The 24,708-nt window shown below is 40.6% G+C and overlaps 1 protein-coding gene across 4 annotated transcripts in view; it reads right to left on the reverse strand.

Moving 5' to 3' along the window:
• The window catches only part of RHOBTB1 (Rho related BTB domain containing 1), a 52,836-nt gene that overhangs the window by 13,825 nt on the left and 14,303 nt on the right, over positions 1-24,708 (reverse strand). For 3 of the 4 annotated variants that reach the window (XM_039554177.1, XM_010400782.4, XM_019286608.3), the window contains 2 exons: positions 10,102-10,303; positions 9,641-9,744 (listed from right to left, as the gene is read on the reverse strand). In XM_039554177.1, coding sequence (XP_039410111.1) covers positions 9,641-9,744; positions 10,102-10,293 — 296 coding nt within the window. In that variant the 5' untranslated portion in view covers positions 10,294-10,303. Of the gene's footprint in view, positions 1-9,640; positions 9,745-10,101; positions 10,304-21,396; positions 21,466-24,708 lie in introns of those variants that run through there. The other variant, XM_039554179.1, reaches the window with a different exon arrangement.

The following is a 24,708-nucleotide window of genomic DNA, read 5'->3' on the forward strand; positions in this document are numbered from 1 at the left end:
AGTTACTTTTTGTGTTGGTTACCTGGAGAACAAGAAAGAAGAAAACAGAAGTAAACCCAATTCGTCCTTTCTCTCTGCAGCAATATATTTATAAAAACAACCTGCACTTAATCTAAAACCAAAATTTCATAGCCATTTCCCAGTAAAGTTCAGGAACAATTCAAGAAACATTTTTATAAACTTGAACACCAAGAAGTGCTTTACAGAATCAAAAAACAGTTTGGGTTGGAATAGACCTTAAAGACCAACACTTTCCACCCCCCTGCCATGGTTTTTCACAAGACCAGGTTGCTCAGAACCCCCTCCAGCCTGGCCTTGAACACCTCCATGAATGGGCAGCCACAGTTTCTCTGTGCAACCTGTGCTGGGGCATCACCACACCCAGAGTAAAACACTTAATATCTATTTTAAACCTCTTTCAGTTTAAAGCCATTCCCCCTTGCCTTGTCACTACATGTTCTTGCAAAAGGTCCCTCTCCAGCAAATGCTTTAGAACTTCTCCATCACATTCCTCCTGGAGCACCATCCAATGGAGATGGAAAATAGATAAGGCACTGTGTGCATCCACCTTTGTTAAATACAACAAATGTATAAAAATACATATATTGGAATACTGTTATTTGATACTGAAACATCACAAGAAAGCAAGCATTGTAAATAACTCAGCAAACAGAAATGGGAGCTTGGATATCCAACACGTTGTCTTGTAGATTCTGTAGTACATGCTGGAAATGCACAGCTGGTTTATTCTTACATTCTACGTTTTCATAGGTTTATCAGAAAAAAATTGCAAACCATCTATTCTTATTTGAACTTCTGAACCTACTTAAGCATCACCAAAACCCCCTAATTTCTGGGTGACTTCCTCTAGCATGTGATCAATCACCAGTGAAACACTGCATCACCAGTGGAAGAAAACAGGTTTCCTTTTGCTCCCTGAGGCTCCAAACGGAAGAACACAATGCAGATGTGTGGGACTTGGCAGGGGAAAGGGAAGCAGGTCCTTTCAGCTGTAGGCAAACCAACCACCACTGCCATGTTTGTCACCTCCTGGCTGACCAGACACCTGCACTGGAGTCTCACATTATGAATAAGAACAGTGTAAGAGTACTTAAAATACTCCCCTCGGAGTCACAGAATTTTGCATTTTTAATGCCAATTATACACATCTGAAGTCAACCCAAGGTGGTCTAAACATAGCTATTGTAGGAACCCAGAGGGCCGAGATTATTTCTCTGCCTGTTTTTAAGGGTTCTTACCCCCCTGAACAACACTGTTTTAACCTCCAACCTTGGAAAAAATTACCAATGATCAGACAAGAACTAGAAAATACAGTGGTGTGAATTAGGTGATAGACTACTATGTAAGATTGTCACAGGGTGAAAAATTTAGAGGTTTTGGGCTTCTCTTTATAGTAAATAGATAAGAGTAAAAAATATCAAAATGGAGGATTGTTGTTGTTCTCTAAAACTTCTTCTTCTACTACTCCATGTTCTGCAGTAAAAGTAGTTTGGGATAACTGGATAGAGAATTCCACAGTTCCTGCCCGTGTTACGGAATAATTGGTAGGAAAGTGAAAATAATATACGTTTTTAGTAACTATTGGTTAAATTATCTTTAAAAGGTGTAAATCTTGATAATTAGACTTCTCTCCTGCTTTCTGTGCTCTATGCTGTACCTGGGTCACGCTAGTGGCTCTGTTCCTCTGATAAGACTTAATAAACAACTATCCAGCAGCATTGAAACTCCAGGAAAAGTCTCAGTTTATCTTTGAAACTCCTTGCAAGTACTTTTAGAAAATTCTCTCCCATCAGGAGGGATTTGATTTATGGCACAATTCAGTGTCAAGCTATGGCCTTCTTTCTATAGGAGATTCCTGTGTGCAAAGAAAGAACCTTACCTTTATCTGGAGAAGCAGCACATCTACCTAATGCAGGTACTACCAAGGCATTCAGGGATATTTTCCCAAACTTGGCTAAGAAGAACTTTTGATGGAAGCTACTACCCCTTTTTAGAGTCAGAGAATGAAAAGAAACCCTCTAGACAGCCGAATCTCTAGCAGGATTGAGCACATGGTGTGCTGCCACCCTGTGAGCTCCCAGTGTGTGAGTTACGAACTGGATCAGATGTACAGTGAGCATCCAAGCCACTGCCAAAAAGCAGGTGGTACAGCACTGACAAAGACAATTTGACAAGAGCTGTCTCTGCTGTCTTCTTGCACAGTCCTTCAACCCCCTGAAAGGAAAGATTGTGTGGTGCAGCAGCCTGAGTGCAAATACCAGCTCCCAAGTTCCCAAACACAGTAGGTTCGGGAATTAGAGGGCCACCTAAGAATTAATTTGAGAACCTCATTTATGGCTGAGCAAAACCCTGCTACATTTCCATGTCAGCCCAAGTACATTTTGAAGAGAGATTAAATCAGTTAGACAACATTTTTCATGCAAGCATCTCAACAAACTGAAAAAAAAATTGTGCAGATAAGCAAGGCTGACATGGGTGTAAGTGGACTCAGATTTTAGTAAACGCAGTTGCAGCCATCACAGGAAATGAGAAAAAATTCATTAAGTGACTGGTGAACATAAAATTACCTCAGAACACAGGATTTATGTACACACACTCCAAACAGAGGAGAGGCTAGGAAAACTAAAATGCAGGGGGTGCCTGGCAGGTGAAGAACTGAAGATATCCAGGTAAGGCAGGGCAAGACCATGCAGTGCCCTGGATGTGAGCAGGAGAATCAATTAGTTCTATACTTCACCTACAGCAGTGAAGCTTCCTAAGTACTGGTGTAATGTGGGAAACTGTCAAAATGCCCTGGAATACATTCAGATGTATTCTGTGAGTAGCATGCAGGTCTATTTCTGTAATGTTATTTTCAGTTGGCAACAACAACAACAAAAAGAAGAAAAAGCTACCTTTAAGAAAATTGCCTATATCAAGACTGTGCTTCAAAAGTGGAAAGAATTTTCCCGTATATTCCTTGCAAATTATACATCATTCTTAAAAGTTAACCATTTTAAAATCTCTTCTATGTCCTTTGAAGTACTCATGGGAAAATACTGGTGCTTTTACAGAGGATGACAAAAAATGTTTTGATATCACAAAAAATGATTAAAATAGCTGATTTTGCAGAAGCTTGTAAGAGCTACTCTTGTAGTACAAATGGCTGACCAGCAATAATGCTAAAAAGAATGGCAAAGTTATGTGGAACTATGTAACAAGAGAAAACCAAACAAAAAACTGATTTAAAGGACTGCTTACACAGTCTTGGAATTTGGTTTATTTTGTTGGTGACTATATGAAGTAAATTCACACATAAGTCTGATTCAACATTTACATATGAAGAATTCCAGCTTAGTGCTAAATAGGACCTTGCAGTTGAAACAGGCTGCCTGCAAGGTACCCCAGGAATAAGAATTCTATGACAAATAGAATCCTGGACAGTTAATTGAGGCTGTAATACTGAAATATTCTGGGTATCACATGCCTCATCAGGGTTTATATAAGTAGGACATAAAGCCTGAGATCAATGGAGAAGGATGAAAGAAAATGCTGGAGCAAGAGAAGGTACAGGGCCAGCTGGAACACGTCTGATCAACTCAGGGCAAACAGCAAAATATGCAGTATCATACAAAGGGACTTGTAACATATCAGCTGACTGCTGTCTCCAGACTACAGTCAGAAAACAAAATAATGAGAGATAAATTCACAAAACAATGGAGAAACCAGAAACACAAGGAAAGGTGGGCATTCCAATCTTATTTTCGGTTATTTTAAGGAGGCAGCTTACAGATGAGAACTGCGTGCTAACTCTTTACAGAGAACCAACTAACTTTCACCAAAGACACTATAAAAGAATAAATGAAAGAAGAAATCAACAATTTTTTCACTCCTGGCACCATCATCTAAAAATACCCCAGGAACCAATGGTCAATCAGAAAAACACACTGAGTTTAAAAAAGGTAAGAAGAGATTTAGTTAAAGCATCAGCTGAAGCAGCATGTTTAGAAGCAAAAAAAGTATTTCCAGGTAGCAGAGGGATGTAAGGATGGAACAGGAGAAAAAAATTAGAAGGAAGGTCCAAAGTTAGATGCGAAAATTCATTAAAAGCATAATTCCTTAAAAGTACTGCTGAAGCCAAGGAGGGAAAAATCCAGAGAAGCTGAAAGAATTATAGGGTTTGGTTTGCATCCAGTATGGGAGTGGCTTCTGAAGTCAGAGAAGGCACAGATACTGAACATTAAGAGATGCATCTGTTTCTCTGCGGAGAAAATATGGACTTTTATATTTTTTGCTTTCTTTGGGCTATCACCAAAACCAGCCTCCTTCTCTTTTTAAAGTTAAATTAAACTATCAAGACATGTTAACTGGCAAGTTGATGTTGCAAAGTTATTGAGAACTCAGTTTAAAACAGTGGTAACTGGTTGTGCAGACTGTTTTCCATAGTCTGACATGTTTGAGACTGAGATCCTGAGACCCTTGGAGTGGAAAACAGCACAAGAAATCCACCTAGTACCTATTCACAAAAAAATAATTCACTAAGGTCAAGATTTTGACAGAAAGTAGCTTCCCAGGCTTATAATTTCCAAAAGGTTTTGATGTTGCCTCTCAGGTTTTCAGTACAGAGCCCAAATGGCCTCTTTCCACCCAGCCCCTTACTGAGGAAAGCAAGGCAAAATGTGAAATGATGTAAGACCACAAATAACAACTGCCATGTACTTTTTGACTCCTTAAGGAAGGCTTTAAGCATTGGAGGTGTCCTTCTACTATAGATAAATTGCATATACATCGAGCCGAGCCTCAGCCCACCGACAGCCATTTGGCACACACCTTTCTAAAGAAGGGAGGACTCCTAACAGAAATTCCATAGCAACCTCTTTCTACTCCCAGTATGGAACCACGTTGGGATGCAGAGGGAAAAAATAGATCTGCATTAATTTCAGTGGCTTAAGTGTATAAAGCATTTACTTCCCCATCAGCTGAATGAAAAAGCCTCAAATGTTCATGTAGGTAAAAAAACAGGGCATACACACAGCACATCAGAATAAAGTTACTTGAGAAAGCTGTCTCTGTGAACCCCTCTGCTTGTTCCAGTCTTTCTTGAGCCTGAGTCAAAATCAAAAGAGAAAAATCATGACAAATATATATATATGTCTTATAAAAATTGGTTTTTACAGTTCTTCATGGTCATACAATGAAGAACCTGAATAGCTTATAAACCACTGTAAAGTAGAAGGGGAGGCTCACAAATTTGGGTGGCTGAAGATGATTTGAAGATACTGCCTATCACTTTTTTTGTGGCAGAAAACACAGCAAAAGGAAGCAGCCAAGGTGAGAGACATCTGAAAATAACTGGATTCCCTATCAGCTGACCCTTTGCTAACAAAGCAAATCACTGTCCTGTGTCTGTTAAGTACCTCTGCTCTAAAGAGATACCTCTGAGGATCCCTTCCAAGCCAGGGCAGTAATGGCTTGCGAGGCACAGGAAATGTGTAAGCTTTCATTCACAAGGCACTTCTGAAACCTCAGACCGTCTCTGAAGAAAGGAGAGGAGCTGCTGGCCCAGTCTCAGTTTAAGCACCAGCTGCTCCATGACAGAGGGCACTGATCAAAGTAAAGGTAGATCAAGTAACTCTGTGAAGTCACGAACCTCACCCTCATCTCATTGAATCTGACAAATGCAAATACCATTTTACATCAAAGCTACCTTGGTTTTGTTCTTGCAGAAATATCATCATCATCGTCCCTTGAGGAAAAAATAATCAGAAAGAGTTTGGTGGAAGTCTTCAAATATCAGTGATAAAGCCCTGTTTTCATGGACTCCTTTCAGCAACATTCAGAAAGTATATTTTTAGGGATTCAATTACACTGAAGTAACTGGTGAAAGCAATTGTGATCACAGAGAAGAAGGCGAATGCATGTGTTCCTCTGTGTACATACAATACCCACAAGGCTTACAAAATCCATGCGCAACAGAGGAAATACTCTAAACATATTTTAAGAGGCTCTGTCAGCAGTCTCACAGCAAAACTCATTCACATTTGTAAGTCATGAGGAAAAAGCTGTTTTCTGTCCATGCTGTATGAACAGATTTTGTTTGGTCTACAGCTCATATTTAGGTTACAAGTAAATAAATCATCCTGGCTGGATTAGCTGACAACCCCCATTCATGGTATCAAGAATAAATATTTGATTGGGACTGAATTAACTCTTTGCAGGTTTGCGCTCATTCTTACACATACTAGGGCTGCATGTTAAAAGAACCCAGGATACAGAGGCTATTTATCAAATTAGCCAAACATGCTTACCTGGGGGGGGGGGAGGAGAGGGAGGCTAAAGAAAAGGAAGCAAAAAGCGAGAAAAAAAGTGCAAGCCAGCTTCTAGAATTAGTTTGAACATGATGGTATGTCGACACTCTCATTCAAAACCAGATTGGACAGGAGGATGGAAGATAGTGGATCCTGACAAGTTGAAATGTAAATTAAGATGTTTTCTTGTCTTTACACTTGCCTCCAGAGAAACTGCTACAGAATAACAACTTGGGCTTTAAATGAAGTTCACACCTTATCTGCAGGCTTAGAGAATACAATAGCACCGAGATTAGATTGTTATTAAACAAAGAGGTGCCTGGGATCTGGAAATCAATACACTAAATCATAACCAAGACATTATCATTTTACAGCATTTTGGCATGATTGTGCACCAAATGAAACCCTATGGGAGATTATCAATAAATGGCTGATTGGCATCACATACTGCCTAAGCTGAACTGAACAGAATATTCCCAAAACTAAAGCACACACTTTAGTCTAAGGGGGGGGAAAAATGTCATCCTGTAAAACTGCAGCAAATATTTCCACAAGTCTCTGCAGCCGCATCCCCCTCACTCCCTTAAGCTGTCAGGAGCTGTTTCCCAAAGCTCCCAGAGGAGTGTGATTATTAAACTAAACACCACAGAGCAGAATGCAAGCTGATCTCACTCTCCGTACTCCCATTAAGGGATGGCAGTAGAAACATTAACTATTCCATCCCCAGTGGCATTTAAATGTTTCTCTCATTCTGTCACACAAAAATAATGGAAAAAAGATTCATTTTCTCATTCCCCTTTCAGGTTTCTATCTGTGAAAAATAAAGAGTTGGGAAAGATTTATCTGTGCTGCAAGTCCTATTAACTGTTCACCCTGTCATCTATAGCATAATTTATTTATGTAACATTTTCTAAAACTGTATGGAGCAAACTTTCCCAACGAGCAGCAGGTGAGTTAATGACTTGCTGGTTCTTGTTACACCAGGTTTAGGACAATTAGAGGTCTTGGCTGAATGTTTGCTGGAGTAAGCCTTCCCCTGCGTAAGGTGCAGATGCACAGAATTTTTTTAACAGAACCAAAGGATTATATTATTATATGAATCCTTCAGACAACCAAAACACAGGGCACTTGCAGGTGTAACTTTGAGAAGTTTGGCATAAAATAGGCCTTTCACTGTACTGCAAGATTTGACACAGCTGACTAGACTGTAGCTCAATGTACAGAGGTGATTTAAAATAAATTCCTATAAATATGAACATTCAGCATTGAAAAACTCTTTTTAAAAAGCCAACCCAGATAAAATACTAAACAGTCTGCTTTAAATGCAACATCAGCATTTTCAAACAACCGAGATAAAACACTAAACAGTCTGCTTTAAATGCAACATTAGCATTTTCAAAACAACCAAGTACCTAAGCAGTGCTTACAATCACAACATTTTAAAACTGAAATTCTATTTAAAAAGTATTCCTTTAGAGTTTCCAGTTACTTTCTTCATTAATAGACTTGCAGAAAAGCCACTAACAGGAGAGCAGGCTTCCAGAACAGCCTTTTAAAGTTAATTAGGATATAGCAAACCTTGTTCTACACAAGTTCAGTTCTGCTAACATCACAAATGAATCACTGTGTTCATATGCTTAATCCTCAAGATCTCAACTTATTCATGTCCTCCTTGGCGTTTGCAGGATTAGAATCTAAGTATGTCGTTTCCTCCCTCTCCCATCCTGGCAGTAAATGTGGGATCAGGGTTCAGAACATGCCTGATTCTGTTCTCCTAATCTCCAGTAATCTTCTCAGTGTCACAGTATCTGTTGCAGAATATCGGGAAGCCACATCAAAGTGGAGCAGTGAGTGGAAACATGAAGTTACGTCCAAATTTATCAATGCAAGCTCCACATGCTGCCAAAAGGTAAAACAGTATCTATGGACATATCCCAGTAGCACTAAATATTAAGGTAAATATTACCTTAAAGTCAGTAACTTCTCTCACAAAGCTTACTTACAAACAGTACAGGTCGTGCAGCCCAGATGTGTTGCCACTTTGGCTCCTGACAGAAAATTCCAGGTAATTCATGACTCTGTGAAAACTCAACTAACACAGTGCTATACACAAAGGAGGGTTTGTACAAACATACAGAGTTCTACAGCCTGAAAATTTAATGGGTGGATTCAACCAGCAGAACCCTCTACAGAATTTCTAAGGGGTAGAGAATAGAAAAGACCATCCTCCTTCAAAGTCACTTGTATCATCAGGCAGCACAGAGAGGAGAAAAACAGCAAGACAGTACATTTTGACCAAATGGAATAGAAAGCTGGGGCTGACACTCTACAAAGGGCATTCCTAGCTGGAAAAAAAAAATGTGTCTGCCTATGAAAGTCTGGCCAACTGCAGCAACTGAAGCAGATATGAAAAGGTTATGAAAAAGTTTGACAAGGTGAAAAATGGGTGAGGACTGAGACCTCTCAAATATGAGTTATGAAAATATAGGTCCAAAACCCACCTTCAGCTCAGTATTTGCCTAATACAGCTGTTCTGCTGTCTGTACTGCCACAAGGTCAGATCTAATTAAACAAATCAGAAAGACTATCACTGGCTTCAGTCCTTGTTGAAACTATGCTAAACTTTCACATACATATATATATATATATATAAATATATATATCTATACACACACACACACACACACATATATATAATACATGCTGGAAAAATGTAGATCATGTTGATTTAAATATGTATTTATTATATATGTATTTTTTAGAATTTCCAGGGTTAATTCGATTCACTAATAGACATTTTGTATTTATAGAAGAAAAACTTCAGCTTTAATTAAGGAAATACAGAAGAGCCTCATCTTTCATGAATCTGGCTCTGCTCTCAAGAGATTAGCTGCCCATTCAACATCACAGGTTTTAATAAAATAAATATTTCATTGAGTAAGAGTGATAGCTCCCAACGTCTCTCCTTGTTTGTTACTTGTTAAGCAATTATATCATACACTGCTTATACAGACAGAGAATGCTGATGTTCAATTTTGTAACACTACGATCTCATTTTGGAGAATGTTCTTTAAAATTCAAAATAGGACAACAGTTGTTGACAGAGCTTAGCAGGCTGTTGAAGGAAATGTAGTATAGTAAAACTATGCTGCTTTTTAAATATTTATATCTTTTTAATCCTTACAGCAGATAATCCTCTTTGCAGTGGGCAGGAACATGAATACCCGTGATTGTTTTTAAGTCCTTGCTTTTCAAAATTCAGATTTGCAATTTATTTCTGCCCTAAAATTTGAACACAAGTATTTCTTAAAATTTTGCTTGGATCAATTTACCTTCCATAAGCAAAGCGCCTGTCTTTGTGGTGGTCCCCAAATGTATCCCACAGCCTGAGGGAAACACTCACTTCATCCACAACATCTCTTGAGCGTTCAAGGACCTAGAACAGAACACACAAAACATTGTCTTTCCCTCCATCAGACAATTACTTTTCTAATTCATCAAAATTTGACCCCATCAAAAGGTCCAAAGCATATTAGGTCAAGAGTTTATCCCATATAGTTTTCTACCAAATGATGCATCTTATAAAACAGGCAGAATATTTATCTCGCTAAAAATAGGTTTGATAAAGAAACTACTTTAGAACCAGAGGTGTTTCAGACCATGGTTGCAGTAGAGATCACTCATAAGATACTCGTGAGCTCATTGCTGCATCCTGGCAGGGTAAGGCTTGCCAATAAACAATAGCAGCACCTTGCAGCATGTGCTGCACGCTGTGCACACCTGCAGTCCTTACCTCCTGGCAGACACGGTACTGATCAATGGCCCAGACGGTCGGGACGTGCGTTGCCAGCAGCTGATACTGAGTCAAGGTTGTGTTGCAGGCTCTCGCACAGATCAGACGAGTCTTCCCCACTGCATTATCTCCAACCACCACACACTTGATGGTTTCAACGTTGGGTCTTTCGTAGTCCATGTCAATGTCCATTTATCGAAAACTGGAACAAGACAGTTAAACTTGTTTTCTACTTCTGTGTGAAAACAGTGCTATTTAGAACCAGAGCCTTTTACTTCCACTTCTTGAGAGATCCCTGGAGACAACAAACTCTTAAGGAAAAGTGTGTAGTAAACTGTCCCAAAGTAAGCCAGCCAGTCCTTTAAATACTGCTCGGTTATGCAAATACACAACTATTTTGACTGCAGTGGCTTTATGCTGTTCACATGCTATTTTCACTTTGGTTTCTGTAAACACAAGCCTGTTTGCAGAAGATAGATCTTGGTGAAACAAGGACAGCTAGCACAAACTTACCTCTTGCTAATACTTTTTATGCCAGGAGGAAAAAAAGCATGGGCATCAGTGGGTTTAACCTGAAGGATACCAGTATAAACCTGCCTTCTGCAATCCTGCCCATTCAGGATTTGATTTAGGGCTGCCCAAACAATATTACTAACAGCAAGTCACACAGATGGCTCCAGCACACAATAAAACTCACTTGTAAGACAACTCCAGAGACTGTTTGCTACAAAACCGTAATTCCCATTATATCCTGCATGTATCGCACACTTTTAATTGTCCAAGAAGTTTTACAGATCATAGACTAAAATGAAACCAAGAGCCAAGCAGGAATTTCCAAATATGGTCATCTACACCTAGAAATTCTTTTTGACGTGAAATGGAAAACAGAGAGAAGTTTTTTGAAAATACTATCCTCATGGAAAGTTATTATTGAAACAATTTCCTTAAATATTCTATGGCAACATACTGAACAAATGCCTGGATATGAATGCAAGCTGGGAAAAATGGGTATTTGAAAAACTAAAACCAACTCATGCATGTTTACTACAGTCTGTCATTTTCATACGTGGGATCATAGCTTGATATATCTGAATTTGGTTTTCTAATGTCTAGCAGTCTGCTGAGCAATCTGGTCTCTGCCAGGGAATTGTAATCAAGGAGGGAGAAAAGGGAAAAGGCAAGTCACAAACCTGTTCAGGAAGGCTTGCCTAATAATTATCTCAGCAAGGAACCTACGGCAATTTAACTGACAAAACACAGGTCATCATCTGGAGTAATGGTGTCCTTTTTCCTGAGAAGAAAGCACTACAGATAAAGAAATCCAACTATTTGTTTTAATACCTTTTTTAATATTCACATCTCATTCACACATAAATATAGAATATATATTAGCTGTCAGGCTGTTTAAAATAACAGATTCAAGCTATTTTGGTGTCCAATTTTCACTGTCAGAGGTATTATGTTCTGATTAAGAAAAATCATGTTTTGTAACTACTATTCAAACACTGATTTTACCTGTATTCTTTCGTTATTTAAACTGATGTACACCAAGAAGCAAAAGTCCTTGTTAGAACTCAAGGTTACCCATTTAGATAAAATTTTGGTAAGGACTGTGTACTAATAACTGTAATGGCTAAGGCACAGTTGTAATCTTTATTTATGTGTGGAGGGAGGAGTTAGGGACAACACAGATGAGGTGCAAGAGTGATTTTTGCCACTAGTGTGTCACACTGATGTTTCCAGACACTGAGTGCTGCTGGAAATGCGGCAGCACAGCCTAGCACATGAGAATACGTATTGGAGTTATCCTACCTGGGATGGAAACATGGGCCCAGACACTTTGCATCCTGGCACAAGTGCGTTGTGGCACAAGCAGAGCTCTGCAACCTGCCAGATGCAGAGCAAACAACACGGCTTTGAGCACACACACAGAGGATTGACCACACGTGAAGCCTCGTGACACCAACCTGCTGCATCGGCACAGGGCTTCGAACTGACAAGGACACAAAGCTATAAGGGACAGCCTTTATCCCTTCACCTGGCTTGTAACCTGCATCCTGAGAGGTTACTAGTCTTGAGGTAAAGCACTCCAGAGGCTTCCAGCTCCCTCTCTGTGATCCAGCCCCAGCTGCTTGCTGGATGCAAGCTCTCATGAGGCTGATCCCTGGGATGGCCATGGGCTCTGTACCCCTCCAAACACAAGAAGAGAACCGAGAGCTAACTCCTTGTTCCTCCTCAGCATCCTTGGGGAGGATACAGTCATGACATAAATAAAAGTACAAAAACAGTACTTTTTTTTCTCCACACTACAGAGAATGTGGCATTTTCATATACCATGGCCTCATAGGCAGCGCCCCAAATGAATAGCAAAACCCCAAGAGCTTTCAGCACGTGATCTTAAAAAGTTTCAAGTCTGAGAATAAACAGCAACCCTCTTGCCATATTATGTGGTATTAAATTACTTCATATTTTATTCATGCATGGACTAGACATCACAGATGGAATGTGAAAATGTTTACAAGGCTAGAAAACAAAATGAAGGAGCATGGCTAGCCAGTGTGTCTGGTTGGTTTTAAACTACCAAGCAGAGATGCCAAATCAATTTTTCTTCCAACCCAATATTCCATTAAAATGCTGTTACACAGATTAGCTGTGGTATTATATAACAGTTTGATTTTAAAATTCCTCCAAAGTTCTTAAATGGTAGTTCTGCAAAAATGTGCTTCAATCAGTCTCAAAATATGTATTAAGTACAGAGTCTGGAATCTTAAAAAAATTTCCAAAGGATAACAAAGCCAGTTTAAAATTAACAGGAAAATCTACATAAAAGTAACTAGATAAATCAATGCAACTATCTGAGAATCCTAGAAAAGGAACACATGAAAACAAAATTTAAAAATTACTGGGGTTTTAATTTTCCAATATACTTACTAACTTAATTAAAGCGAAGTTATCACAGGACTCAGACACAGCATGCCTGAATGCCCTGCTGTAGATCAATGACAATCTAATGAAGATATTTTTAGCATGACTCAATACTGCACAGGACAGAGATTAAAATAAACTGGGAATAAAAACAAAAGTAGAGCTCTGTGGCTATGTTAAGGAAAGTCCTTAAACACCTTCCAGTATCTACAGTCTAACTCTGTGTTAAAAATGCAGATCATTTAAATATTGTTCATCAGTTTTCAGGAAAGGATTAAAGCAGAAATAGCTCCTGAAGAGACTGACAGACAGAAGCCCAGAGAGATATTTAGACACCTCAAGTAAAACCAGATGCTAACAACAAATTATAGTATAAACAATTAGCAAAAAAAGTTGATTAAATGCTTACAAATGTAGCCAGATGCCTTCTGGCTACTGGAATGATTAAAACCAGAAATACATACAAGATCTAAAAAATACAGCCACAGTTAGTTCTTTTTAAAGTAGCCTCTAGGTTAAGCTGGTGCTAAACCTATTATATAATCATGCTGATTTAAAATGCTAAACATGTATTTACAAAACAAATATTAAAAAAAACCCAAACAACAACAACTAGATTTGAGCTCTGAAAGTCTGGTAATATCTGGAAAGACCAACAGGTACTGAAACTGAACTGGTTAGACAAGAACAAAGCAGTGTATATAAAGATTTTTAAAAAGGCATAACATTCCAAGATCAATGAAAAACTTGCTAAAACCAACCTACAACCAGCATTAGTTTAGTTTACTAGCAAAACAAAGCAGGGTAAAACTATGAGGAAAGTTACTGGAAATGTGACCAGTCCCAGAAAGGGCACTGACAAAAAAGCCAGAGAAAGACAAAGGCCAACAAAGGAGGGGCAGGAAGAAACCTACCAGGGAAAAGGTCTGATCAGAAATCGCTGCTTCCAAAAGAAAGGAGCACAAAATTCAGCTGCTTAATCCAGTTCTAAAGAAAGATGAGCAGATGGATGGAAATGGAAAAAGATACTCGTAAGAATAACACAGGATCTCAAAAATCTCTTAGGATGTTCTATTTTCACATTGTCACCTGTGATTGTTTGCAGATGAAGAGATGACAGAGGCAGCCAAAAAAGCAAGATAAGTGAGCAGACTCAGGATCTAACATAAAGCCATTTAATTCATTCACTTGATTAGCAGTTCAGAAATATTCCAAATAAAGCTGATGTATTTCCAAAGAAATAGAAGGCTACTATTTTGAACCACAGCTTGCAGATGGTTATGCTGCCAATTTCTTTCTCTGTTGCTTCACCTGAAATTGCTGTGGAGTGCTTGGTTTTTCATTTAGTTTTTCCTCATTGCTAAATGAGTTGTTATTATTATCACCATAAAACAGTTGTGGTTGCCATAGCATGAGGGTTGGTCAGCTTCAATAATGAAACACTCCCTTTCTAGGGAAATTTTCCAAAAGATCTGTGGATGAAGCACATCACTTGATTATCGAGTCCACTGGTACACAGATTAAACACAACAGACACACACAATCCCACTCACTCTCTGTATTAGTGTAGGTGTATTTATATACAATAGATAACCAGATCAAAACCATGAACTTGTTTTAAAAATGCAGTTTAATATATTTAAAGCTGTGATTGCAGTTTTCTCTGCTAGAAACAAAGTGGATGAAGATCCAAACCCAATGGCGAGTTGCCTGTGGAGGATCAGGAATCCACCCCTATGGATCTCTAAATGCCCACTTTCAAATGTCCAGGTGTTTAAATCCTCACTTAGCACATACAGAACACAACCAAGATTTTTTTTCAAAGAAAAGTAGCTAATTATCAACCATTTTCTCTTCAGCATGAACAAATGACAAACACCACAAACAAATCACTAAGAGTGTCTACATTAATCAGTGATTATGGGGTGATCCTGCAGGCATTTACTTCTTAGCTCTGTACTTAAACATATCCCATAAGACTGAGATAGGACCCCTCAAAGCAAGAATTTTACTTAGTTCTTGTGCTAAGAGCAAACTCTTCAGATTGCAGTTCAAAATGACAGCATGTAAGAACCTTGCCTGAGAGTGGAGTTTTTCTTTAAGCAATTCCATGGGGAAAAAAAAAATTAATAATTTCAACTTGTGTCAAGTAATCTCACCAAACATGCAAACCAGGAACTCCTTCAAACAAAGGGGGTGCCAACCACAATTAAAATGTCACAATTTTACTAAAGAAATCTAATGGAAAGAGACACCAAAGTCTAACATGACTTAACATGAACGGTGGGCATGGGAATTATCTAAAAAACTCAGCCTACCAGTAAGCCAGTAAGATCATCAACACTTATCCCCAAAAAACACACTTTCATGAAACTGAATGGAAGTGCATTTGTAGCTTCTCCATATTTCAATCTATTCTGGAGATGTATTTTTTAGTATAGTTTTGGAGTGACTCCTTCACAGGACCATTAGGCAATAACACGTCAAAAAGAATATAAAAAAATTTACAAGACTACGCAACACTCTTGCCTCCATCCCCTAGTTGCAAAATTACTGCTTGCTACCATGGAAACTAGAAAAGAAGATACAAAATGCCAAGTTCTTCAGGCCCTGAAATCACTACCTTGCAGTGCAGAATCCCAAGGCACCAGCACGCTGGCAAGGACCAACGAGCACATGAGCCAGAACAAGCGTGTGAAATGTTCATTCTCAATATATAACCTGCCATGTGGTGTTTCAGAATCTTTAATGGATTAACACAGAAATGCCAGGGGACAAAGCAGGGGGAACTTAGTGTTCATTTGTGCAAGAGCGTAGAATTCACAGACAGCTCTGATTTGGGGAAAGGTTAAGGGCCAAAAGGCCCTTTGGTGGTTTGGCTCAATTTAATCAGTGAATTTAGGGCCCCATCAAGTATATTTGTGAAGTAAATCACAACATGGGATCAAGTAACAGATAAACTATACCAGCTGCTGAAAGACCATCACAAACCATTTTTTACAAGGTGTACATTAATATTAATACTTTCTTAAATCATAGGAGGGCTGTTGGGGAGACTGGTTTCAAAAGGAAAACTGTTCCTAGTCAGTATCAAAGAACTAACTGGCAACAAAGGGTAGTAAGTCTCAAGGTGGGGTCAGATTACTAGGTCACCAGGGGACAAAGGTGGGCATGATGCTTACCAGGCTGGATTCTTGTCCAGGATAAAGTAGCATAACCATATTGCCATTATTTAAAATTCTGGCAGTTTACATGGAAAGACTGAAAAGGAGGAGACTGATTCAAAAGGAAGAAATTCAAGATTAACTCTAGAATTTATCACCTACTTGCCCTACCTGGTCTATCAGCAGAAGAAAACAACAGATACAGCCAATGACTGGGGAAGGAGAAAAACCCTTATATTCTAAAGCTGACCTGATTACAAATGTGAGACCCTTGGCTCTCCCATGGGCAGAAAGAGAAGGGCAGCTGATGGCAATGTTTCACTGCACGAGGTGATAAATGAGATAACCTTGGCTGTTGCTGCCCACAAGAGTGCAGGTCAACAGAAACACCTTTATCTTCCACAAGGGCAGAACATGGTTCTACCCTTTTTCTTCTGTCCTGGGATAGCTTAGGGCCAGTATCAACACAGAAATAAATCCCTCAGAATGCTGCTAAAATTTTATACAGCTGGAGAAGTGAAACACTGAGGCTGTCATCAAGAGACACTCCACTTGGCTTGCCTGAACCAGCTTCTTTCATGTCAGCTTTTGATCAATAAGCATCAGATTTATTTCTGGATGCTACCTCTTACTTTTTAAAGAAAGAAGTTCTCAGAAGCTTCCCTTCAGCTGCCATAATCCCTACTCTATCCCTCAAGTTTTAAAGGGAGTGAAAAATTGACCATGGCTTCACACAGAAATGAAAGGAGCAGCCCCTAATGATGATGTGAAGACATAACAGATGTCTCCAAGTTTGCTAGGAAACTTCTCAGTCAAACGATCACCACAACTCTCACAGAAATTGCAGAGACCAAGAATAATAATTCCTGGTTGGCAGTGTCAGAAGCCTGTCACTCTGCTCTTTCTCTGCCTGCATGACTCCAGATTTGTTTGTTCCTGTTAATTATCAGCATCCTTCGTCAAGCCCGACCTACCTCTGTGATGACACAAAAACTTTTGATCAGTAAGAATGAGCATTTCCTCAGGTGCTCAAAAATCAGAGATACTAGTAAAACACAAATTCTTCCCACATAACAACGTGTAAAACAGACTGCTCTGAAGCGTAATAGCTGAGAATGAAAACATTCAGTTTTAGTACAGTAATAGATTCTCCTGAGCCTCCTCAAAAAACATGCACCTCACAAGGACCTGTTTTTGTGTTATACACACTCAGTCTATCAGACCAAATAGAGACCCAAATGCAGAGTTCAGCATTAGACCTGAGCTATGTAAATTTTCTGACAAGTTCTGGAAGACCTGAAGGGCAGAAATCAACAAGCTGATTACACTGAGCAGCTTACATATTATTTTGACCTGTGACATACCTTGGGATATCCTTTGTGATGAGATCATTGCCCTAGAAATTAATCCACATGGCAGGTGAAGGACATTTAACCATTTCAGAAACCTCGTGTGTGAGAATCTGGGATGAGTGTTTTTTGCACTGTGGCAGAGCCTGCAGCACTGCCACTCCTCCCTTCACCGATTTTCCAGAGAAATACCTCAAGAACAAGCCACCACACAAGGCAGTCCCTTGTGCCCCTTTTTGCTTATCTCTTGGTGTGCAGAGAGATGTGGAAAAGGGTGCCCATAATGGACCCACCCCTGGAAAGAGGGTAACACCCCTACAGCTGGCACATGCCTGATTTAAGGCTGGCATTTTAGCTTTGTGTATGCATTTTGTGAGGATTCCAGATATACCTGGCTACAACTGACTATTCTTTCCACTCACCAGAGATAAACATAGCAGACACAAGGGACTAGGCAGTGACCAAGATCTGGCATTGCTGTGGGTCGTAATCTGTCACATCATCACAAACTGAAATTAACTGTGGCTGACATGAATAAAAGTGGCTGAGAACCAAGCACCTGAAGAATGGACAATATCCATTGATGGTGATAACCATCACCAAACAGCTGGCACTTTTTAAAGCAGCCACCCATAAAATGCACAAAGTCCTCAGATTAGTCCTCCTTCTGCAACAAAAGATTATGCTGCAGGAGCTGAATAAGGGTGCACCGCTAATAGCATTTTAAGTCAGCTCAAGAATACATTTTTGAAGCAAACATTCCAGGCTTTGGTTCACATCAGGTGCAGCCAGAGTGCACAAACTGAATTCTGAAGGGGAAGGTGTGCCACCCCCCAGTGATAAGTAAGCATTCAGTCCATGGGACCAACTCAAAGAGAGTCTGAAATAACACCCTTTGTCCCTGAGCTGTGTGCATTGTGGACACTGGGTTCTCAGCAGCAATTTTTTTCATTCCCAGGTCCCCAGCTACTGCATCACATGATCCATCAAAGTATATAGAGCATCAGGTGCTCTGACTCCTGCTTTGGTATTTGGATCAACATAACCAGGGCAAAGCTGCAGCTGAATCCTTAGTGACTGCCATGCCCAAGATTATCTGGGATAACATATAAAACTCAAAGCTTAAAAGAAGATGGGTTGCTGGAAAAGCCTGACTCAACACTACTAGGTCTCATGGTAAGAAACTCCATGAAACACCTGATTTTACTCTTGTGCAATTAAGCTGCTCGTGCAGTATTAAACTTCTGATACTGTAGCAGAGGTTGTTAGTGATTGTACCCACTTAAAGCACGTGTTGACACTGTATGCTGTTCCTAAGCAGTGTTCCCAACAGTACTGAAGGGGTAACAACAATAATCACCAAATAAGGCATTCTCACAACATTTGTGTATTTCTGTGGGGTAAATATTTATCAAGCTTTGCTAGAGCTACAAACAAAGAATATTCCAGAGACACTGGTGATCTTCTAGCACAGAGAGATGTTGAATTCACTTTCTGTTCTCTTTCCAAAAGATAGAATCAGGCTCTTGCTTCTTGAACTTTATGTGACAATTCTTAAGCATTCTCTTCTTTGTTAATCAGTCATCTTAGAAAGACATTATACGTGATTTTATTCATTCCCAGACATTATTACCACAAGGAAACTACCAAAGGAGAGTAAGAGCTCATAATGACAGCAGGAAAAACCCACCCAAGGACCTAAACACTGACTGGAATAGCAAACACTTCAGGATGGCAGACCAGGTAAATGCTATTTTCAGATCATTGGTCAAGTTCTGCACTTATGTCTCAAATGCAAATCCAGCAACATCAGCAGGAGGCACATAGATGTAGGGTTTACTTGTCATGTCTAGTGTCACACAGAGATCATTTGTAAAGAAAAAAATAATTTAAAAAGAAGAAAGAAATTGCTGTCTTGTGTCTCAGGTCAGACAGAAAGAAGAGGAAAACAGAAAAGTAGAATGGTGTTGGATGGGAAGCAAAGGGAATCCATACTCTTACTTCATGACCTGTCTGTAACGCCAAAGAGCCCCAGCTCTGCACTGCAGGGGCACCAGTTGTAGCTCATGCAATACTCACTCCTTCAGCACTAAGTTTTGAGCTCTTTTATGGAAACCCAATCAGTGATCCAAGGGTACATTCACTCAGTTTCTGAGCTGCTCTGCAAGTCTGCTGTATGCAGCAAGGACGCCTCAGCTTTTCCTTTTCCTCCTTCCCAAGCACATACTTTGCTCTACAGTGTTTGTATACTTCTCTGGCAGCATAGAAGGCAGCAAGGGAGGAGCATGTCAAACACCTGTTGCTCCTTTACTTCTCCTCCTTCAAGGCTCGTCTGTCCTTTTGACTCCTTCAGCACAGGGTAACATCTGGATAGAGGACTTAAGCATTTTTCCAGCAAATAAAATGTATTAGTAAAGAATCAAACATCAGGATTTACTGGTCAAGTGATCAGCTCTTCCTCTCAGCCTAATGCTTTACAGTTATTTATGAAGCTTGGAGTTTTAAAAGGGCAGGAGTTTTAGAAAGCTCCCCAGAGCTAAAATTGATGTTTATTTCTTCTTGGATAAAAATACTTCTGTGTATCTGAGCCTGTCCCAGATCTTATGCTCCTTAAGTATTATGTCACTTAGATAAAGAACCCTAGTACAAATACTGAACTCAAATTTTTTCCTTCTGTTACATTGTGTAAATACATTGTATATCTGAGACATAGAATCAGGTGTACAAATGCAACATGCATAGAAAGAAAACCATATCCTAATGTAAGAGGACCTCAGAAAAATACTGAAAAGAAATTAAGGCATTCCATTTCCAGGTAGTGTGACTCCTGATCCTGAAATATACCCCTTACTGAAAGATGTGCCATTCAATTGCTGCTTACACTGAGCAGTCATGACAACTCTTCAATGTAGTCCTAACAATGGTGGGTTTCTCCACATATGCATTATTTTTGCCTAGAAAGACCACCAGCTAAAGGACTCCCCTTAAGCACACTGGAAAAGCTAATTTCCACCTCAGCTTCTATTACAGCTCAAGCTGAACATTTGGCTTCAAGTCAGCTGTGTGTCCTGAAATAGTACACAAACTGAGGATGAACAAAGTCATTGAGACTATTCTGGCATCACTTCCTTGCTCTTGCTGTGACCATATGCAGAGCCTCAAGGGCTTTCTTTTATTATTATCATTTTTTAAACAAGTATATTGCCTTCAGAGTAGTGCCTTGACCAATAGACGGCAACTTGGAGCTCTCCACCTAGTCTGCCTCGGTATGTCCAGTGACTGATTTCTCTTTGCTCTAGATGTTGGATGCCACAGTACCCACTAAAGGTTGACTAAACAAAATAAAAGTCTACTACCGTTTGTCTCTGCAGCCCCTTTCTATAGCCCACAAATAGGTCCCGACATAGACACCTGATGATCTGTGCCGCAAGACCCCCCAACAGCCTCCCGCTGTTGTCACAGCAGCTCACAACAGACTCCACAGACACAGCAGGGGGAAAGAAATAGGCGGGGGAAAAGAGAGGGGGAAAGAAATCCTTCGGGTTTTTACTAAATGACACTCAGAGGTACCAAGCGGCAGGAGGTTTGTGCTTCCCGTACACATCATACCCCTCTATTTTTGCCTCGCACCTCGTGGCCTCGCTGGAAAAGGAAGCCAGACAGATCTGCTTCATCAGGGACTCAGCCCTCTCTGTCCTCTGAGGAGGGGAGGATGCCACCACGTCCCGCTGTCTCCCGACGAGGCGGGAGCGCACCTGCGGGCAAACGGGACGCGCCGGGGCGCCGCCACCCGCCCCCTGCGGAGCCGCACATCGGCAGCTCGGAGCACGATCGCGCCCGGGCGACGCGGGACCTACCCGGGAAGGGGGATCCCCGGCAGCCGGCGTGCGCGCAGCGGGGCTGGCCCCGGCCCCGCGGCACCGGAGGGGGTGGCGGCCGCTGCCGCCGCCGCGCCCCCTTCCCGCTGCTCCTCACGGCGGCGGGGCAGCGCCCGGAGCCGGCGCGGCTCGGCAGGGAGGCAGCATCGCCGCCGGCGCTGCTCCGCCCGGCCGGCCCCGCGGCGGGGTCCCCGCCCGGCCCGGCCCGGCCCGGCCCGCCCCGCGGCGCTGACTCGGGCGGCGGCGGGGCCGGCGGCAGCCGTGACGCGCCAGCCCCGCCGTCTATTTTTAGCGCGGCGATTGGATTTCATTCATGAAACCGCGGCCGCGCGTAAAGGGGCGGCGGATGAAGCTGCTCCCGCCCGCCCGCTCGCCCGGCGGAGCGACCCACGGCCCGCAGCGGGGCAGCTCCGAGCGCATCCCGCCCCTGCCCCACGGCCCGCAGCGGGGAACGCCGGGCGCATCCCGCCCCTGCCCCACGGCCCGCAGCGGGGAACGCCGGGCGCATCCTTCTCCTGCCCCACGGCCCGCAGCGGAGACTTTCTGCCACGGCCTCGCACGGGAAAAACTCGAACACGAAACAACTTGAAAACAGAGCAACACCCTCCATATGCAGTCTTTGTACGTATACACTGCAAATACTGTTAATGCATACACAGTGCAAAGGTCCTGAAGGCCTCCCTGGATGATGCCCTACGTTGGGCACGCAATCTCTTATTGCAGGTGCTGCTGCTATCTTTTGAAATCACTTGTCTCCATTTTCACAGTTTGAAGCCTTCTTGTAAAACACACACATCATAATTAAACCACAACCTCCCCTTCTCTTATAGTGACAATCTAGACTTGGCATTTTCAAACCAGTGAAAACAGCTCAAGGCCCAGTGTGTTACAATCCAGACCTGGCTCCCTGCTAAAACAGCAGTCTCTGGCTCTTCTTTTACCACTTGACATCAACAAAACTGTCACTAACCAATATGGGACATGGGCACAACTGCTGCAGCTAAGGACAGTTTTTGACATAGCTGTGACTATTTTAAAAACAGTCACTATTCAAAAAATATTCTCTTACAGCAACCTGGACTCACACATTGCAGAGTCTCATAGCATTAAGACAGTAATTTGTTGGAAAACATTATAAAGTTGTTTAAAACCCCACTTACAAGAACAGTTAACTGTACCAATAACAGGTTAACAGTATCCAACTGCATTTGGTTATAGTCAATTACTTACATTTTTCAAATACCCAGAAGCCAAACTCACATTAACCAGGTCAGACTGCAACAATTTTCAGTTGAGTACATCTATGTCAGGACAAATTACAGTTTGCACTTCATATAAAAGGAGGCTAATAGGGGCAGAAGAACAACTTGCATCATGGCAAATGCTAAGTGTTACTCTCCTAGCTTTGCACAGTTTGGATGGACAAGACGAAAGCATCAGAAACTAAAACAACTCTCACTCAGACATCTACTTACAAGCAAAGAAATATCAAGTTGATAATGCAGGCAACAAAAAGTAAAAAAAAAAGTCAACAGATTTAAAATGTATAGTATAATAACCTTCTGGTTTTTAAGTTTTAAGTTCTATGGGAACTTCTCTACAGAGGAGGGCTAAAAATTTTCATTCTGTGCAAGAACAACAACCCCATGTATTCACTTGTTTCTCAGACACACAATTTTTAGGAAAACAAAAAAACTCATGTTCATCCCACTCAATTCAGGAGGCTGAGCAAAGCAGTGTTATATGAAAGGAATTCCTTTTACTGAACTGTTTCAGTATGGCAATTTTTAATTCTTTATTGGTACCTTTTTTCTACAGTCTAAATGATCACTTTTTGAAGACAAATCAGAGCTAGAACCCATGTCTCTATTAAAAATACTTAGACCATCACTGCTACAAACAATGAGTGTTAATGTGAGAACAGGAAGTTAGCAACACATGAGAGAAAACTGATACAAAGCAACTAGACTTGTCGTGATACTGACTCAAGAAGTATTGGACTGCAATTAAAAAAAAAACCAAACCAAGCCAATAAAAACCCCACAAACCTTTAGATCTGATTGCCAGTTTTTTACAGAGCTTTTGTACAGAAAAAAGGGAAGAGGACAGGAAGAAAGTGTTATTTTTAGTGCACAATAGTAAATTTAGCAGAACACAGCAATGACAAAGATTAGTCAGGAGGTTAAAAGGGGAAAAAGAGAAAGAGAGCCTGCTTTTGATCAGGATAAAGAAAAGTTCTCAAGTTTCTCTCTATTTCTCTGTTTCATCAAAGGGTGATAAAGGCTTCTGCTGCTGTGGAAATAGGTACATGCTACTATATCCTTTCCATTTTAATGATCATCTACAGCAACTTTTACCATTCAGTCCTTTCCCACCACAAATGTAAAACTTCTTACATAATTCAGATTGCAGCTTTTCCAGCAAAGTATAGAATAAAACCCCAGGACAACCAGAAGTTCTCTGTTTTCTGATACATAATCCTGTATTGAAGCGTATTTACATTTTCCCAAAGTTTTAAAACAGTTGAGTTTTGACCATAAACTTGAGTGACACATGGAGAAGTGGTTGGAATGCATCTCTAATAGAGTGTAGAGCAACTGACAGTTTCTAGGCTTTGGTACAAGAAAGCACAGTAACAAACCACAAGTATTCCCACTGACTTTGCATAAGCATTAAAAATACATGAATGGTAAAGTTTTACTCAATTAGATGTTTAAGTATTCCAGGTAGCCAGCTTGGATTTTTCATTTTCATTTGTTTGTTTTCAGGGAGGAATAACAGCTAGAGGGAAAGGGAGAAGGGAATAAGCTCTATCTTTGCAAGCAATCCTAAAGGACATGGCATTGGACCATGGTAGCATGGTAGCAACCACAGAGTCTGCTTTTGTCAAGTCAATACAGCTTTCCAAAACATGTTTATGGGCTGCCAAGTGAGCTCCGTCACTGCAGCTCCGTTATGTGCTTTAAACACTTATCTCACAGCTGAGAGAACAACTGGATAAAAAAAGACTAAAATAATAATTTAAAAATGCATTTACTCCCACAGAGAATTCTACTTAGAATTATCTTAGTTTTGCTAAATTAAAAAATCCATTTGAAAGCACAAATGTAAATTCACATCCCCATATGCTCAAATATATTATTTGTTACTCTGGGGCTAAACTAACCTTTTGGTTTTGAGACTTTATTTCTCAGATGATTAAAAACATCAGGAGAGAGCATCAGTTGTGCATAGACTGCAACTGAGTTTACAAATAACCTTTCTACTTCTGGATCTTGAGAGTTGGTTTAA

Source organism: Corvus cornix, chromosome 6 (assembly GCF_000738735.6).
Source record: "Corvus cornix cornix isolate S_Up_H32 chromosome 6, ASM73873v5, whole genome shotgun sequence".
Taxonomy (NCBI): domain Eukaryota; kingdom Metazoa; phylum Chordata; class Aves; order Passeriformes; family Corvidae; genus Corvus; species Corvus cornix.